At 35.6% G+C, this 20048-nt stretch overlaps 1 protein-coding gene across 6 annotated transcripts in view; it reads right to left on the bottom strand.

Moving 5' to 3' along the window:
• Positions 1-20048, bottom strand: part of LRRC7 (leucine rich repeat containing 7) — a 565757-nt gene that overhangs the window by 41123 nt on the left and 504586 nt on the right. For all 6 annotated transcript variants that reach the window (XM_039474488.2, XM_074381000.1, XM_074381001.1 and 3 more), the window contains one exon: positions 9442-9663. In XM_039474488.2, the coding sequence (XP_039330422.1) occupies positions 9442-9663 (222 nt within the window). The remainder of the gene's footprint in view (positions 1-9441; positions 9664-20048) is intronic.

Genomic DNA, 20048 nt, shown 5'->3' with positions numbered 1-20048 from the left:
TCTCAAAATGCTAAACATAATTACCATATGACTCAGCAATTTCACTTCTATCTACCCAAGAAAAATGAAAACATATATCTATACACAAATTTGTACATTAATGTTCATAGCAGCATATTCTTAATAGCCAAAAAGTAGAAACAACCCAAATGTCCATCAACCATCAACTGATAAATGCATAAGCAAAATGTGGTCTATCTATACAATGGAATATTATTTAGCAATGACAAAGAATGAAATACTGATAGATGCTAAACTCAGTTTCTTATACTAAGTGAAAGGAGAAAATAACAAAAATACATGTATTATATGATCTCATTCATATTAATTGTCCAGAATAGGCAAACATATAGACACAGAAAGTAGATGGGTAGTTGTCTAGGGCTGGAGGGAGTATAGAAAGTATCTGCTCATGGATGCAAAGTTTCTTTCTGAATGATGAAAATGCTGTAAAGTCATATTATAGTGATAGTCACACAACTGTAAAAATGTAATAAAAACAATAAATTATACACTTTAAGCAGGTGAACTTTATTGTATATAAGTTATATCAATAAAGCTGCTAAAAAGCAAGGTCAGCATGACAGAGCTAAGGAAAGAACAGGAGGAGAGGTAGGTGGGGCCAGATCCATAGGGACACTATGCCATAGTAAGGATTTAAAATTTATTCAGAAATTTTGAAAGCCACTAGAGTATTTTAAGAGGAAGAATGATGTGATATGATTTATGTTTTTTTTTTTTTTTTTTTTTTTTTTTAAGATCACTCTAGTAGTGGAGAATAGACAAAATGGAGATAAACTGGAAGAAGAGAAAGCAATATGAAAGCTTTTGAAGTAGTTGGGGTGGGTTATGCCCAACTAAGATGGTAGCTGTGCGGGTGGTGAGAAGTGATGGGTTCAAGATATATCTTTTTTTTTTTTTTTTTTTTTTGAGATGGAGTTTCGCTCTTGTTACCCAGGCTGGAGTGCAATGGCGCAATCTTGGCTCACCGCAACCTCCACCTCCTGGGTTCAGGCAATTCTCGTGCCTTAGCCTCCTGAGTAGCTGGGATTACAGGCACGCCCCGCCATGCCCAGCTAATTTTTTTGTATTTTTAGTAGAGACGGGGTTTCACCATGTTGACCAGGTTGGTCTCGATCTCTTGACCTTGTGATCCACCCGCCTCGGCCTCCCAAAGTGCTGGGATTACAGGCTTGAGCCACCGCACCCGGCCCTTAAGATATATCTTGATGAAATTGCTATGGATTGAGTGCAGGCTGTGAGAAAGGAGAGTCATGGATCTTGGGTCATATCAAAAGGGTGATAGGCCAATAACTGAAATGGGGAAGTCTAGAAGGGAAGTAGGTCTGGTAGAGGTTTTTTAAAACCATGCTAAGTTTAACAAACTCATCAGACATCCAGGTTAAGATGTTAAGTAGCTAATTGCATATAGACATCTGGAGTGAAGGAGTGAGACCGAGGCTGGGAATACAAATTTTGGAATTTGTATTCAAATTCCTAGAGCTGAATTCAGGGGAGAATGTGGATAGACGAGAAGAGTCAAGTCCTAAGCCGTGGATCACTCCAACATTTAGAGGTCAAGGACAGAAGAGGAACCAACAAAGAAACCAGAAAATAATGGCTGAAGTAGTAAGAGGAAAATCAATAGAATTATGGCAGCCAAGTGAGAAAAATGTTTCAAGAAAAAAGTCAAACCACATGACTGAGAGGTCAAATAAAATAAGGATGGAGATTTGACTATGGGACTTGACAGAAGCAGAGAGAATGCTTCATAATATGTAACTTAAACTTGAAATTAAAGTTGCTGCTACTTTTAGCTCCTGGGTTTATGGGTTATTATATAACAGCAGTTTTATGATAAAGCTATCCAATAATAAGCTATTATAACTTTTCATTTTTACTTACATTATGTGCATTACTTAGTCATAAAAAACTTCTCTGGATTTTCCAAATTTCTCATAAAGCCTGTGAAATAGGCTCAAAAAAGGAAACAGTAATTATAAAAATGTATATATGTTAATATTCAAGGATAATTATTATTTTTTGAAATATGAATCCTATTTTCAAATCTTTTTGTGTTGTGAATGAAAGATTCAAGTCCAGCTCAAATCCCTAGTTAAATCTTTCAAAAAGATATACTGCTCAGCTGGGTGCAGTGGCTCACGCCTGCAATCCCAGCACTTTGGGAGGCTGAGGTGAGTGGATCACTTGAGCCCAGGTGTTCAAGACCAGCCTTGCCAACATTGTGAAACTCCATCTCTACCAAAAATACCAAAATTAGCAGGGTGTGGTGGAGCATGCTGTAATCCCAGCTGCTCAGCAGGCTAAGAAAATTGCTTGAACCCAGGAGGCAGAGGCTGCAGTGAGATTGCCCCACTGCACTCTAGCCTGGGGTGATAAAGGTTCTGTCTCAAAAAAAAAAAAAAAAAAAAAAGAGGACTGATGTCAACATTGATGAATAAAATCCCTGATGTAGCATTTTCTAGGTATTTCAGAAAAAATTAGTTGGTTCTGTACATATCTAGGAAACAGAAACTCAAATGCCTTTTTAGTCTGGAAATAAATTTTTAAGATTATTCATTTCATTTCTTTCATTTTGGACTTAAGACAACAAATGAGGTAATATATATTTGGTGCAATACTGAAATAAATCTTTTTATTCCTACTTCAATGTTTACTGCCTTTTATCATGTGACTGCAGACAACTTGTAAAGTCAATTGACAGAATTTGTGATGTTGAGTTATACATTCTTTGTGTTAAACTATGAATTATGAATTCAGAGCTGAAGCATTATTTTGATGACTGGAAAACAAAATTCTACAGAGAAATATTCACAAATAGCAATTCTTTTTTTTTTTTTTTTTTTTGAGACGGAGTTTCGCTCTTGTTACCCAGGCTGGAGTGCAATGGCACGATCTCGGCTCACCGCAACCTCCGCCTCCTGGGTTCAGGCAATTCTCCTGCCTCAGCCTCCTGAGTAGCTGGGATTACAGGCACGCGCCACCATGCCCAGCTAATTTTTTGTATTTTTAGTAGAGACGGGGTTTCACCATGTTGACCAGGTTGGTCTCGATCTCTCGACCTTGTGATCCACCCGCCTCGGCCTCCCAAAGTGCTGGGATTACAGGCTTGAACCACCGCGCCCGGCCAGCAATTCTTTAAGTAGGACAGGATAAGGTATAGGATGTCCCTGAAATCATTTGAGTAAATAACATAGATTAAAATCACATTAATACCTATTTTACAACTACATTTATTAAACGATTCCCTTTTAATTTAAAAATTTCTAATTAACATAAAATAAATCTCTCCAAATTTTTCTTCTTCCATTACTCAGCAGAATGTAGTTTTCTTCACCTGCATACAATAAACAAAGTCCTAACCTAGAACTCTTGCGTGCTCTTTGGACAGCTGACCAGAGCATCTAATATAAAGAAATGTCTGAAATCATGTCTCTCAACTAACTGTTTTATATATTCCACATAATATTAAGTATTAAAATGATTTCTTCTAAGATAGACTACAGTGTCACTGTATGTTTTGGAACTTTTTTCCCTTAAATATGATGGATGTATATAATTTTTTCTCTGTCTGAGGATGATTCTAATGTGAACTTACAAGTTCTCTTTCAGGCACAAGCTTTAGTTCCCATGTATACTTGTAGGCGCTGGCAGGAGGCAGCCATGGAACTCCTGATATCCTGATGTGTTAGGTTGGTTGGACTTCTGCCATTATGATATGTTAGGGAGGTCCTTTTGTCTAGGGCAGACATGAAGTGAAGGGTGTATTTTTCCATTGCTTTTCTTTTCCAATGTGAATTTACTTTTGACTTGTGTGCTTGGCTATAGTGTGGCAGGCTGCAGCAAGTAATGTGGTAGACTCATGAGACTGCAATCTAACCCCAGCGCAGCTTCTAAATTGTGTGACCACAGGCAAGACATTTAATGTCTCTTAGTCTTAGTTTTCTAGTCTATAAAATGGAAACTGTTCGACCAATATCACAGCATTATCAATTAAATTAAATCGGTGAATACATAGAAGGGTTTTAAAAGGTTTGAAGCATTATGCTGATGTTTTTCCTTCTTATTTCTGCTTTGGCATCTATATTATCTACTTATTTAAATATACTCTGTCTTGTACATTTACAAAAGGGAAAAACAAAGCTAATGTTAGTTTCTTCTAAAAATATCCAGCAGCTTATGGGCAACTTATGTATGCTTTTAAATAATGATATTGTCAATATATTATTTAGCTGATAAATTGCTGAGCTATGGAATATCTAAAGCAGTGCTTCTCAACCTTGGCTACACAATAGAATCACCTTGGAGAGTTTTCAAAAGTCTTACTGCCCAGGACACATGCAGACTAATAAAATCAGTTTATCTGGGGATAAGAGCAAGACATCAGTGTTTTGTAAAGCAGATTCTGCAGCTGAACAGATTCTACAGCTGTGGATAGGAACAATTTATATAAAGTATTACTATATTGTGAAGCGGAGGATAAGGTGGATGGGATCTTTAAGCTTTTTCAGTTACAGTGGGAAACGAAGGAAAGATCTAATAGGATGAATATTCCGACTAAGAGTTTTCCATGTGGAATGGGAGTCAAACCACTTTCTGGCTGTTTTATTCAGTTCACTACTTAATACAACTCTGACTCTTACCCTTTATTATATTTGTCACTAATCTAAATGGCTTATGCATTGAAATCTCCCTTTCAAGTAAAATACCCTGATAATGAACTTTAGTGACATGCACATGGTTTTTGCTGCCAATATTATTTGAAATCAGATTTACAGTCTACAGAAATTAATACATCGAATCTGGGTAACATTTTATAGTTGAAACATAACCTCCATATATTTTGTTTAATTTAAACCTAGAGTTTGAAACAGACTTGATACTCATTATTTCTGAAAAATAAACAGGAAAATAAGTGCATTAAACTAGAAGTTTAGGTTTCTAGAGTTCTTGACTGTTTTGCCCTTTTTTATTGTGATGGGTGGTTGGAAAGTTTAGATGGTTTTATCACTGACATCAAACTTTACTAAGTGCTTCTTTATGGCTAAAAAAAGTTCAACACTCCACTTAGATAACAAATGACACTCATTCTAATTCATTCAATGTTGTCAGTTTTGGCATTTATTATATATGTTCATTTCCACATGGAACTTATTTTAATGGAGTAAAAAATCCACTAGTTCTTTCAGTGACATTAAGATATAGAGAGGTATGTTTCTGTTAACAATAAAAGTTCCCATTTGTTCAGTAGCTTTTGCTTTTCAAAGCAATTGGAAGTATTCATGTGAGTTTCCTTGAATACTCTATATGGCAGTTCTGTAATTCTGAGTTCAGGCAGCTTTAATTAATATCATTTGACAGAGAGGGCACTGAGATCATGTGGTGAGTTTTACAGAAAGATTGGGAAATGGGACTTGGATTGGGGTCAGGAAAAACCTGACTTAAAATTCTAGCTTGGCCAATTACGCTTTCCATAAATTATTTTCTCTCTGCCTCGGTTTTTTCACTTGTAAAAAGAAAATAAGATTATTATGAGGATTAAATAAAAGAGTAAGTAAGCAGGACCAGTAATATAAATAGTTGGACCCGATGCAAAATGAAAACGTTGGCTCCTTGATCAACAATTATAAAAATTACAAGACGGTGACAACAGGGCATTAATCCAAATGTGGGGGCCTTTTAAGTGCAGGACCTTATGCAACTGTACAGGTCAAATGCCCCTGATGCCAGACCTGTGTGTGAGAAAAATAGTGCAAAACACACAGCAGGTGCTTAATATATGGTAACTGCCATCCTTTTCTTTATTATTTTCATTCAGTTTCCTTTCCCTGAATCAAAAAATGTGTATTCACTGCAATCAGACTTTTAAAATCTGTAGTATTTCAACAAGTGACTACTGTTTAACTAAAATTTCCAAGCTTTACTGTAATAGAAATTGCTGTGTTTTATTATGCTGAATAGACTTTCTTTGTGCCATGTTTATTGTGTCTCCTTGCTCTTAAAAATGTTGAATGATTTAGGTTTTTTCCATATTGTACCTGGCCAAATTTACCATTGTCGTTAGATAATTTAAGCTGAACTTTGCTTTTCTCTTTACGGCTCTTTTATAGCACCACTAGAAATGTCTTATTAAAACAGAATGTTTTGATTTATATGCCCAAAATCTACATTAGAAATTTTATGTTACCTCATTGGTCTTTGCACTTAAATTACTACTCTATAATTTTCATGCGAAACTCCATAAAGTCTTTAAATGTTTTACATGTTTTTCTCCATTTTTTCCTTGTTAAATTTGAAATAAAATTCTTCCTTTAAAATACACAACCACAAATTCTTATTAAAAAGGTCTGAATTTTCAAAAGAAATATAATTTAGGGAAGTGAAAAACACATGAAATTGTTTCATTATGAGTGAAATACAAAATCCCTTTCAGCCTCTTTGAATGTTTTTTGGTTTATTTTTCTACCTGTAGATGTAACAGGTTGGGAATGATAATCATTGTTTCTTTAAATATTTGAATTCTTAAACTATTCTATTTCTTCTGTTTTCTGTTTCTGTACCCACAGTGCCAAGCTTACTCTGTGTGTGTGTGTGTGTGTGTGTGTGTGCGCGTGCGTGTAGAACTGTACTATTTGACTTTCACAAATTCTTTTTGAATGTTGTTGGTGCATAGCAATGTTCTCATTTTATCAGGAGAGACAGATTCTCAGGAAGAGTTAACAGCTTGGCCAAGGTTAAATGGCTGAAAAACATAAACATGAAACTAGAACTCCAAATTCTGAGACCTAGTCCTAGTATCTCTTTCTTGAACACTAAGTTAAATGAAGAAATGGAGAGGTTAGGAAAAAAAAAAAAAAGAGATGAAAGAAATCAGGGTAGTAGTCAGTGGTGTGCTATAAGATATTTAATAACTAGCTGGTTGGGGTTGGGAGAGTGCCCTGATTCGGAGTGTTTGCTGATTTTCCTGGTATAATTTTTCCCACAACTTCACTCTATTACTATGTCACTGAAGGTGTAGTTGGGAAGAGGAGCACATGACAGTGTGCCAATATGAGCTGGCTAATTGTGGAAATAGCTTTAAGAAACTGACTCAAGAACAACTAGCGATGACAGGTAGCATAGTTTGGGGACCAGAACTGGTTGTTTAAATGCTGTTTAGGCTTTCTTTCACTCCAAAGTCTTTTTTATTGATACATAATAATATTTGTATATATTTATGGGGTGAATGTGATATTTTGTCACAGCACAGAATGTGTAATGATCAAGTCAAGTGTTTAGGATATCCATCACCACGGGCATTTATCATTTCTCTGTGTTAAGAGCATTGCAACTCCTCACTTCTAGCTATCTTGAAATGTACAATACATCCTAAACCATTCAAGCCTGAAACCAAGGCAGAAAAAACTAGGACACCAAAAGATGTTATATTTAAGTCCTTTCCTTTACATATAGGCAGTTCTACAATTCCGAGTTATAGTTCAGGCAGGTTTAAGCATTCCATTGAATGCTTAAATTTTATCTCTCAGTTTGAAAGGCACTTGATGTTATCAATCTGTGAATCGAAACATTTGAGAGCTACTCTAAATACATTTTTCTGAAATTCATAATGTTCTAAACTCAATACAAGTGTAAACTTTAAAACTTAATAATCCTCGGCCGGGCTCGGTGGCTCAAGCCTGTAATCCCAGCACTTTGGGAGGCCGAGGCGGGTGGATCACGAGGTCGAGAGATCGAGACCATCTTGGTCAACATAGTGAAACCCCGTCTCTACTAAAAATACAAAAAACTAGCTGGGCGTGGTGGCGCGTGCCTGTAATCCCAGCTACTTAGGAGGCTGAGGCAGGAGAATTGCCTGAACCCAGGAGGCGGAGGTTGCGGTGAGCCGAGATCGCGCCATTGCACTCCAGCCTGGGTAACAAGAGCGAAACTCCGTCTCAAAAAAAAAAAAAAAAAAAAAAAACAACTTAATAATCCTCTTACCAGTCAAACTTTATATAATTTACATATTTGTTGGGAAATAGTATTAAAATAGCTTTTAAGTTTAGGGTGCTCAGAATAACTGAATGCTAACACTAAACCTACTTTTCAATGTAGGTGGAAGCCGACAGCATTACTTTCAGTGGATTTTTCAAACGCACTAATTCTGGGAGGAAAAATCTATGTAGCTATTAAGAAGAATAACTAAATCAGAGAACTAGGTTATGATACTTATGGGCAAGTCATATGTATGAACAATTTTTTAACCTCCTAAGATGCCTTTGGTAAAGCATAATTTAAAATTTTAGTAACTTTTAAGACTATCTGGGGAATTAAAAACTCCATATCATTATCTGATTAAAGGCACTTGTCTGATTTATTACACCTTAAATTGAACACTTGACCTAGATTAAAGCAGGAGAGGGAGAAAATTATCTGTGATTAATTTAAAAATTATCTGTGATTCTGAGAATGATTAGTGCATAATCCAGGCTTCAAGAAGGATGTTAAGAAAGAGAGGAGATGTTTAAGCCCCTGGAATCCAAATGATAAACGGCTCTTAACAACGTAAGGGAGAACCTGGAGAATGAAGTTAATCCTGCTATGTTTAGAAAGTCAGGTGGAGTGATATGTAAAATGTTGATAAGTAATAATAAAATGAAACTTTAATAGACCATATTAAAAGTTAGAAATGTCAGTAGGAATATTGCCTATCTAAATAATGAAGAGAAATTAATTTTAAGAGTATATTAAGATCTTAATATTTTACTTTCTAAGATTAATATAGTTCAACAGATGCAATCCCATTCAGTTTTCCAGTCCTAAGGAACTAAAACAGATTCTACAGTGGAAAAGTAAATCCTAATTTTAGATAGGGTTGAAGAGTGCAATTCTTTTTGCTACATGGCATTTATCGGTAACGTCTGAAGCATGTCAGAAAAATTTCCCTTCTAATTGCTGTTTATAATTATCTTCACAGTAAAGCTTTATCTTTGTACTATTCAACAATCAGAAGGTAGGAATTTTAAAAGATATATTCCTACAGATGGAAATAATAGTTTATTTTCACACTGTAGATTTTACTAGACGTCTTGGTAAATATACCCAATCCATTGAAACTCTTTATAACATTCAAAAGCTGTACTCTAGAGCTAAATTGGAGTTAGGAGTGGGTAAAAGGGGGTGTAGGATAGTACTGGAACAACTATTCTGCCCCATCAATTTTTTCTTACGTAAAATGGGTATTTTACCAACCACAAATCCCATATATTGTAGTTCTTAACCACTGGAAAGAATGATAAAATCCCAACAAAGAGGACCCCACCTCATTCAACATGGTGATGGTGTTGTGTCCTAGACCACATTAACGAGAGAGGGTGAATCATGGATTCTTTGGACTTTTCTTTCCTGAAAATTCATCAATAATAAAGAAACACTTCTCACCTGCTCTGGATATCCATCCATACTCCTTTGCCCTTTAGTTTGAATTAAGCACCGTCCAGGCTGAGGTCCCCGGGTAGCCTGTGAAGAGGGGATCTGAATAGGCAATGGTGACTGAAATTGCTGGATGGTCACTTTGTTTATATTTCCCTCATATGGCTGCTGCTCCCGGCTGCGATGCTGAAGGCTTTGGGACCCCATCAATGTCTGGATGTGGCTGCCTGCCTGTGGAGAAGATAATCTGTCAGGCCAAGATTCATGGTGCTGAAAGGATGTGATTAAAGTAGAAAGCACGTACAGAATACCTCTCTGGTAAAGTGGCATCATTTGGGCTCTTAGCCATGGCCAGAAAAGATAACGAAGAAACAGTAAGGGTCTGCCTACCGTGGTTTTATGTTAACATTGGAGCAAGGTCATATTAAATACATTCATAGCCATCTGCTGGCTTGCCAGGGATAATTTTAACCCCACTTTAAGGGAACAAAATTCAGTTTGAAAAATCTCAAGAAAAAAATTTAGTCACAACTTAAAAATAAAGGGGAGCTATATCTGGTATTTAATCTCAAAATATATTGGAGAGACAGAGAGATGTTTATGTATATAACACCATGGGAAAAATGATGGAAACAGTGTTCTGATTCTGAAGCAAGTTTATCCAGGTGAGGATAACCAGTATTTATTAATTATTACCATTATTCAAATACAGTCTTTGAAATCTCTAAGTTACATTAAAAATTAATCATGTGATAAATTCCTGTGGAGGCACGAGCTATGGAAATGTCTTCAAAATGAGTTCTGCCTACAGAAGATCAATGGTCATGAGCTTTCAGATGGATTAATAAGTACCCCTTCTTTAAAGTGATAATATTCATTTCTGAATTCTTAAAGGTGGAGGAGAGAATGTATGCTTGCTGTAGTCTCTCATCTTTAAATGATACGATCGTACCCCTATTTCTTTGTTGACTCTTGTTTTCTCACCTTCATTCTAGCACCAGCTCCTTGCATCATTCTATCTGATGTCTTTTCTACCGACCAAGCAAGCAGTTTTGTAGGTGAGCTAGTAAGCCAGAATACGCCTTTTTTTTTTTTTTTTTTGAGACAGAGTCTTGCTCTGTCACCAGGTTGGAATGTAGTGGTGTGATCTCGGCTCACTGCAACCTCTGTCACTTGGGTTCAAGTGATTCCCCTGCCTCAGCCTCCCTAGTAGCTGGGACTATAGGTACATGGCACCATGCCTGGCTAATTTTTTGTATTTTAGTAGAGACGGGGTTTCACCATGTTGACCAGGATGGTCTCAATCTCCTGACCTTTACCTTATGATCCACCTGCCTTGGCCTCCCAAAGTGTTGGAATTACAGGTGTGAGCTACCGCACCTGATTCAGAGTATGCTTCTAAATTGAGAATGGTTGAACATGGAGGTCTAACATGGAAAATGAATGCTGATCAAAAATAATTTTAAACATATATTTTAGTGCTGTGCTTGGTACTTCATCCATTACTATTGAAAGATCTGGGGATTTATTTCCTGAATTTGTTTTCTTTCCTCTTCATCTTTTAAGGATAGGTGACTTGAATTCAAAAATGAATTTCATCTTTGAATTCATTAGCTAGGAAAGCTTGTGAAATTTCCTGACTAATCAAGATTTTTGATTACTATGAAAAAGTTAGGTTGGAGGATTAAAAAAATAATTATTAGATAAGTATTCATGGAAGAGATTAAATTTAATTATTTTAAAGTTTTTAAATAAGAGCAACTTAAAAAAACTACAGTGATAATAGAAAATTATTTGAAGAGGAAAAATACATTGCTGGATTCCAAACAAAAGAAAATATTCAAAATTATTATTTGGCAATATCTACAGCAAAATAACAATTTGATTATATGTTAGATGTCCAGTTGGCTGTCTTGGTCTCATTTACAAATGTTTACATTTGAAAACAGTAAAGATATCTCAGATATGAGAAACTGGAAGAAAAGATTAAAAAAAGGGCTTCAGCCTATACCAGCAGAATGTGAAATCAATTATCAATGCAACTCTTTCCAGCACATATCCAGTGATTACAGAACTATAACCTCGTAAATACAACTAAGATAACCTCATTTGTTTCTCTGTTGTATCTACTCCTTTCTCAGAAATCTTAATGAAAGAAATATTGCAGCCTTTTCAGCCATTCTAGAAGATTGAACACCCTGCTGGTCAAGTTTTTCCTTATTGCAAATTCAATTCTTGCTTGCTGCCATGGAATATCTTTTTTTTTCCAGAGGGTATAAGTTGCATTGTGTTCTTTTGTTTGGAGAAGAGGGCAGCCATGATAAGCTCAGTATCACATTTCGATCTGCTGTATTTTTTCTTTTTTTTGGCAACAGAGTCTTATTCTATCTCCCACATTGGAGTGCAGTGGCGTGATCTTCGCACACTGCCTCCTCCATCTCCCAGGTCCAAGTGATTCTCCTGCCTCAGCCTCCCAAGTAGCTGCGATTACAGGCCTGCATCACCATACCCAGCTAATTTTTTTGTATTTTTATTAGAGACAGGGTTTCACCATGCTGGTCAGGCTGGTTTACTTGAGGATTACCTGACCTCAAGTAATCCACCAGCCTTGGTCTCCCGGATTGCTGGGATTACAGGCTTGAGCCACAGTGCCTGGCCTGTGCTGCTGTATTTCTGAATGAACTCACTGGCATGATCAGTTACATAGCTAGAGAAAATGATTTCAGGAGTCAGAGGAACTTGGGTGGAACTCTCTGACTGAGGCTGACTGGCCTGGCTACTGAGAAATCAATTAATTTTAAAGTTTATATCTGCTTCCACTGGCAGAATATTCATGGGTCCTCAGTCAGTGCTTGAACCAGGCGAGTAACAACTGGCAGTTTAATTGAAAGTGATTATATAGATAAGCAAAGCATTTTTCCAACCAGACAAACTTAGAAGGATTTAGAACATAGCTTGCTTCTATGAGTATAATCTACATGAGAAAATTAGTAACTGCTTACGGATAACTTTATTACAGTATTGCAGTGCTGGTCTATTCAAGGGAGAAAACCTAATGCTATACAGTGGAGAACTACAATAGCCTTTGTTATTTGAACTTATCTTTAATTTTTATTTTTTAGAGACAGAGTCTTACTCTGTTGCCCAGGCAGGAGAACAGTGGTATGATCACAGCTCACTACAGCCTTGAACTCCTGGTGTAACAGCCTTCAGACTTACTTTTTGGATTTATTTTTGCCTTCTGATGAGACAGGATGTGAGCTCAGGATTATGCTGATTTTGAACACTTTGCCAGAAAACACCATATTCTACTTACAGTTCTTAATAACTGACAAAGTAACTGGCATTTAATAAATAATAGCTACCACCCAAACATGTAGTGCAAATGTGCTAAAACACCATATACATATTACCTCTTTAAACTTCACAATAGTGTTAAGAGGTAATTTTTACTATCCAGTTTTACTGAGGACAAAACTAAGGTTGGAAGAGGTTAAGTAAATTTCCCAAGTAATTTGTACAACTGGTAACCTGGGAGGATCATCATTTGAACCAAGTTTGTCTATCAAAGGTTGTCCTTTTAAACCCTACATTATACTGCAACCCTTTCCCCACAAGTTGACACCAACCCCCATTAGTTGAACCATGAATTGAAAAGGAACTATGAGAAGGAAAAAAAGAATCAGGTAGTTGAGAGAGGATATATTGAATATTGAATAATTCATTTAGCAGCTCTTGAATTTGCCAAAGGGCAATTCCCTACTTAGTGAATTAGGTCTATCATTTGTTTTAGATGCCGGGAATGTGACTTTGAGCTTTATAGTTAAGCAAATAAAATGATGTTTTGTATTTAGTAATCTATTACTATGAAGTAATTAAGCTCATGCTCTTATATGGCTTGGCAAAACAAACAGTGGGCATGACAGGAACATGCTGTAAAGTCATTCTGTTTGCAGCAGACAGAAGCAGCAGTTTTTTGTCTTTCTTGGGCTATAGGCTATGATGAATGTTGTTGGGGAATGACAACTGTAGAAAGCACAGAATTAACACAATTTTTTATAAAGTTAAACATAAATGACAAGATATCTAGAGGGACAATAATGGTTCTGAAGGACTGCAAAGAGGAAGTTGTTTTTGACCGGCACAAAGGTTTGAGAAAAGTAATAAGGATGTTCATGATGAAGTTCAAAGAACTGATGAAAATGTAGAAAATGTAAGAGACTAGACTTATTCATGCAGAGGGCTAACTATGAGAACACTGACTCATACCGAAGGGGAATTTGAACGCGAAGGTTTCTGTAAAGCCTGTGCTACACATTTTGAATAGTAAAAAGAAACAGAGAAGATTTGAAAGTTTGGAACTTTCAAGGGGAGGTTGTATAAAATAACATGTAGTTGAGGAGAACAGTGATAGAATATGTTGTTTTGAAGTTGACCCCATAAAAAACCACAAAGTTTACAGGGAAAACCTCCAATATTCATAGGACCCAAGAAAATATTTATGTCAAAAACCACAGAAAATAATTGTTGATTTGATAGCAAATGGGACTGTTCATGCAAAATTCATCCCACAGCTAATCAGGCTTATGTGAAAGTTGGAAGTATTTGGGAGGTTTTGTATAATATAAAAGACATGGCTTTATCACTCTAAAACTGATTTGGTTTACACTGTTCTTTTAAAACAGAGTGTTAGACTAGGAAGTATATTGTATTATCCAATTTGGTCATCTGTTTTATTACCCATTTGGCTCTTGAACACATGGGCTTGCTTCCAAAAATCAAACACCACCTTAAAAGATTACAATTTACGCCACTGAGAATGTTCGAAAGAATACAGTTCATTCTCTAAAATTACATCCAAAGGAGTTCTAAAAATGTTTGAAAGCAGAATCATCTCCAAAGGATAACTTACTGATTTCGAGGAATTAGCACTCATATAAGTAGGTTGGTTTCAGTAATTTTATAAAACAAAAACAACAAAACCTAGTCCTATTACTTTCTATTCGCATCATGTTTTCTGTGGCACACCCACTTTTTTTTTAAATGCAGGTTAGCTGTTAAAAATTAGGCCAGTGGGACATCTACTTCCAGGTAGACGAGGTAGATGTACTTTTCCCTATTTCTTCCATTAAATACAACTAAAAAACCTTGGGTATTATATAGAAATAAATGTAAGAAGACTATGAATAATACAGAGAAGGCAGACTAGCTTGGGACTTGGGGAAAAAAGTTATAGCATGGTGGTAAGTTCTCTGGGCTTATGTTTGTGTCATATATCACAGACTTGGAGCTGAAGAAGTAGGCAATCTGAAAATGCTAATGGGTATAAACAATGCTCCAACTAAAGCCCACTCTCTCTAACCAATGGATAGGAAAGATGCAGTCTAACAAGACAAAATGCTTTTAGACAATAATTCCTCCTTTACAGCTGAACGCCATAGAAAAAAACTGTAGCTCCACCCCCCATAACCTGAGCAAAAGCCAAGTGTTGAGCCTAGACTTCTACCCTCATGAGGATGTCGCAAGGCGCACAAATACTTCTGCTAGAGTGGTGTTAGTGAAGGCAAGTAAGATGCAGAACATTCATTCCCATCAACTAGTAATAAGCCCCTCTTCAGCAGTGTTGTCAGTGGTGACCATACAAGGACTTCTACCCATACCCAGCAGTAATGAAGCACCCTTTACTTTATGAATACGGTGGTATCACAGGAGGCCTTGTAGAGAATTAAGACTTCACTATCATCCAGCGGTAATGATATTACCCAGACCAAGGTATCAGTGGAGACCACGTGCAGAGATGAAACTTCCATCCTCTCTTAGCAATGATCAGGAGCCTTTGCCTCAAGTGTTACTGAAAGGTGAACTGAAAAATTGGACTTCCACCTTCATCTGGCCATAACAAGGTGGCACCCCACCCTTTCCCAACTTGAGTGGTGTCAGAGAAAGCAGCTAAATGAGAAGCTTTAAGTAAGATACAGAGTTTTATAACATAATATAAAAGTGCCCGAGTTTTAATTAAAAAATCACTCATCATACCAAGAATCAGGAAGATTTCAAAGCAAATAAAAACAAGACAATCCATAGATGCTCATACTGAGAGGACAATGATATTAGAATGAGCTTAGGTTTAAGGCAGCTACTTAAAAATGCTTCAATGATCAATTATGCACACACACTTGAGACAAATGAAAAACTAGAAACCATCAGCAAAGAAATATAAAATCAAACACCGCATGTTCTCACTCATAGGCGGGTGTTGAACAATGAGAACACATGGACACAGGGAGGGGAGCACTACACACTGGGGTCCATTGGGGGGAAATGGGGGAGGGACGGGGGAGTGGGGAGGTGGGAAGAGATAGCATGGGGAGAAATGACAGATACAGGTGAGGGGATGGAAGGCAGCAAACCACACTGCCATGTGTGTATCTATGCAACAATCTTGCATGTTCTTCACATGTACCCCAAAACCTAAAATGCAATAAGAAAAAGAAAAGAAAAAAAAAAAAAAGAAATCTATTAACAGAGTAAAAAGACAACCTATAAAATAAAAGAAAATATGTGCATCTGAAAAAAAAATAAAAAAAATAAATCAGAGGTTAAAAATTAAAGGTGAAGATTAGTCATCAAATGGAACAAATATAAAAATGCTTGCAATATTAATATAAAATGTCAAATAAATGTAACGTTTAAACAATTACAAAAAAAAAAAAAGAAATATAAAGTCTCAGCAAAAGGCATGGGCATGGTGGCTGACCCCTATGATCCCAGCACTTTAGGTAGGTGAGGCAGGTGGGTCAGTTGAGGCCAGGAGTTCAAGACCAGCCTGGGCAACATGGCGAAACTCTGTCTTTTCAAGAAATACAAAAAATTAGGTGGGTGTAGTGATACAAGCCTGTAGTCCCAGCTACTCGGGAGGTTGAAGTGGGAGAATCACCTGAGCTCAGGAGGTCCAGGCTGCAACGAGCTCTGATCACACCACTGCACTCTAGCCCGGGAGACAAAGTGAGACTGTGTCAATAAAAAATATATAAAAATTGAGAAAAGTCTCAGTAAAGAAACAGAAAATATAAAGAAGAAACAAATGGAAATTTTAGAGCTGAAAAACACAATGACAAATCAAAAACTCAGTCAGTGAACAGGCTTAATAGCAGATTGTAAAAAAGAGAGGAAAGAAACAGTGAACTGGGAGATAGAACGATATAGATTATCTAATCTGAATAACAGAGAGAAAACACATTGACAAAAATATGAGCAGAGTCTTAGGAACCTGTGGGACTATATAAAAGTTCTAATAATCATGTTATCATGAGGAGAGAAGAAAGAAGTTGGGGCTGAAAAATTACATAATAAAAAATAGCTTAAAAATTCAGAAATTTGGTAAGAAAAAAACTTACAAATTCAAGAAGCAAGAATTCAAGAAGCAAGCAAGAAGCAGATTCAAGAAGCAAGAGCTCCACATAGAACAAACTCAAGGAAACCTATGAATAGACTCTAAAATGGTTTGGCTGTGTCTCCACCCAAAATCTCATCTTGAATTGTAATCCTCATAATCCCTAAAACACCACATGTCAAGGGTGGGTCCAGGTGGAGGTAATTGGATCATGGGAGCAGTTGCCTCCATGCTGTTCTTATGCTAGTGAGTGAGTCTCACAAGATCTGATGGTTTTATAAGCATCTGCCATTTCTCCTGCTTGCACACACTTCATCCTGCCGCCCTTTGAAGAAGGTGCCTTGCTTCTCCTTTGCCTTCTGCCATGATTGTAAGTTTCCTGAGGCCTCCCTAGCAATGTGGAACTGAGTCAATTAAATCTCCTTCCTTTATAAATCACCCAGTGTTGGGTATTTCTTCATAGCAGTGTGAAAATGCACTAATACAGACACACTATAATTAAACTTCTAAAAACTTAAGAAAAGAAAAAGTCTTAGAAGCAGCCAGAGAAAAAAATGACACCTTACATATAGGAAGAAGACTTTTCATGATAGTGGAGATCTCATTGAGAACCATGGATGACAGAAGCAGTGGTATAATATTTTTCAAGGGCTGAAAGAAAATAACTGTTAGCTTGAAATTCTATACCTGTGAAAATATTCTATAGCCATGGAAGGAAAATCAAAAGACATTCTCAAGTGAAAGAAAACAAAGGTAATTTTCTGCTACAGACTTATCCTAGAATAATGGATGTTTAGGAACATCTAAAGGATGTTTCCTAAATAGAAAGGAAACGGTAAGAGAAAAAAGCCTTGTAACATTAGGAAGAAAAAAAGAACATGGTAAGAAAATACACAGGTAAATGCAAAAAGCTTTTTTTCCCTCTTGAATTTTTGAAATTATGTTTGATGACTGAAGTAAAAATTATGGCACCATCTGATGTAACTTTAAATGTATGTAGTGAAAATATTTAAGACAATTATCACAGAAGAGGATGAACATATTGGATTTCTATACTTCACTTGAACTGGTAAACGATGACCCCACTAGACTCTTGTAAGTTATGTATATATAATGTAATACCAGGAGCACCTACTAAAAAAGCTACAGAAAGAGATATACTAAAAATACTATAAATATAAAATACTCAAAACTAGATATATAACATTAAAAACTCTATAAATAAAAATGGAATTCTGAAAAATGTTCAGGTGGTCCACAGGAAGCAAGATAAAGAAAACAGAAAAGCAAAAAGCAAGCAAACAAACAAACAAAAAACACAAACAGAAAACAAAAATTAAGTTGAGACTTAAATCTTAATGTATCAATTCTTACTTTAAATGTAAAAGGTCTAAATACACAAATTCAATGATAGATTTTGGCAGAGGGGATTAAAGAACATTACTTAACTATATGAAGATTATATGAAATCACTTCAAATATAGTGATAGGAGCAGGTAGGAAGTAAAAGAATCTAAAAAGATAGATCATGAAAGAAAAGAGAAATAACTATATTAATAACAGATAAAGTAGACTTCAGTGCAAAAGAAGATTTACAAGAGACAGAGAGGGATTTTATATAATGAAAAAAGATTCAATTCACCAAGAAAACATAGCAATCCTAAATATGTACACATTAAACAATAGAGCTGCAAATTTTTGAAACAAAATGGATAGAACCGAAAGAGAAAATCTACATTTTAGTATCTCTCAATAACTGATGGAAAAACTAGGCTAAAAATTATTTTAAAATGTAGAATTCAATAATATCATTAATTATATCCAATTATCACTTATAGAACACACATTCTCTTCAAGTTCACATAGAATATTTATGAAGATAGACCATATCATGAAACAGATAACAAATCTCAAATTTAAAATAATTGAAATAAAATAGAATGTGTGCTTTAACTATAATAGAATCAAACTAAAAATGAGTAACAGAAAAAACAAAAATATTCAAACAGTTGAAAACTAAACACACACGTCTAATTAATCCACAGTTCAAAGAGGAAATCTCAAGGGAAATAAGTCAATATATTAAACTCTAAGTAGGTGAAAGTACAACATATCAAAATTCATGGAACAGCTAAAGTAATACTAAGGAAAATTAATTGCCCTAAAATGTACGTATTAGAAAAGAAGATGTATCAATTTAATCATTGAGATCCCACCGCAACAGCCTAGAAAAAAGAAAAGTAAAATAAACCCAAAGTAAACAAAATGAAGGAACTAGTAAACAGAAAAGTAGAAATCAATGAAATTAAAAATGAGTAACTGACAAATTAATGAAACAAAGAGTTGTTTCTTTGAAAAGATCAATAAAATCAACACACTTCTAGCAAGACTGAAAAGAAAAAAAAAAAAAGCAAGACACATATGAACCAAAATTAGGAATGAAGAGAAGATATCATTAACCCTTTAGACATAATAATGAAAAGGTAGTACCACAAACAACTCTACAAACATACACTTGCCAACTCTAATAAGATGGGTCACTTCCTTGAAAAGCACAAACTACCACAACTCACCCAATATAAAATATAGATAATTTGGATAGCCCTGCAACTATCAAGAAAGAAAATCTGTAATTCAAAACTCCCAGAAAAAAATATCCAAGCCCTAAAGGTTTCACTTGGCATTTCTATCATAGATTTGAATAAGAATTTTCCAGCATGGACAACATAGTAACACTTCATCTCTAAAATTTTTTTATAAAAAAATTAGCCAGTGTGGTGTTGGCCCAGTTTGACATCCATAAGCACAATAAACTTCGACATACGTCTCATATCAAAATTAACTCAGAATAGATCACAGACTTAAATGGTAAATGTTAAGAGAATAAAACAAAGTCAATCCACACAGTTGGAAAGAACATTTGCAAATCATATATCTGACAAAGATAGTACCTAGAATATATAAAGAATTCTCAAACTCAATGATAAAAAGCTAAACAATCCATTTAGAACATAAGCAAAAGACACAGAGACATTTTACAAAAGAGGATATACAGATAGAGGCAAATAAGTACATGAAAAGATGTTCAATATTATTAGTCATTATGGAAATTAAAATCAAATTTGCATAATTTACATCTTAATCTGAATTAATTTTCACTAAATGTATATATCACTACATACCTAACAGAATGACTAAGACAAAACACAATGCCAACACCAAA

The sequence above is a fragment of the Saimiri boliviensis genome, chromosome 11 (assembly GCF_048565385.1).
Source record: "Saimiri boliviensis isolate mSaiBol1 chromosome 11, mSaiBol1.pri, whole genome shotgun sequence".
NCBI classification, from domain to species: Eukaryota; Metazoa; Chordata; class Mammalia; order Primates; family Cebidae; genus Saimiri; species Saimiri boliviensis.
The sequence above is the reverse complement of the archived record's forward strand: the minus strand, read 5'-3'. Positions and strand labels throughout refer to the sequence as shown.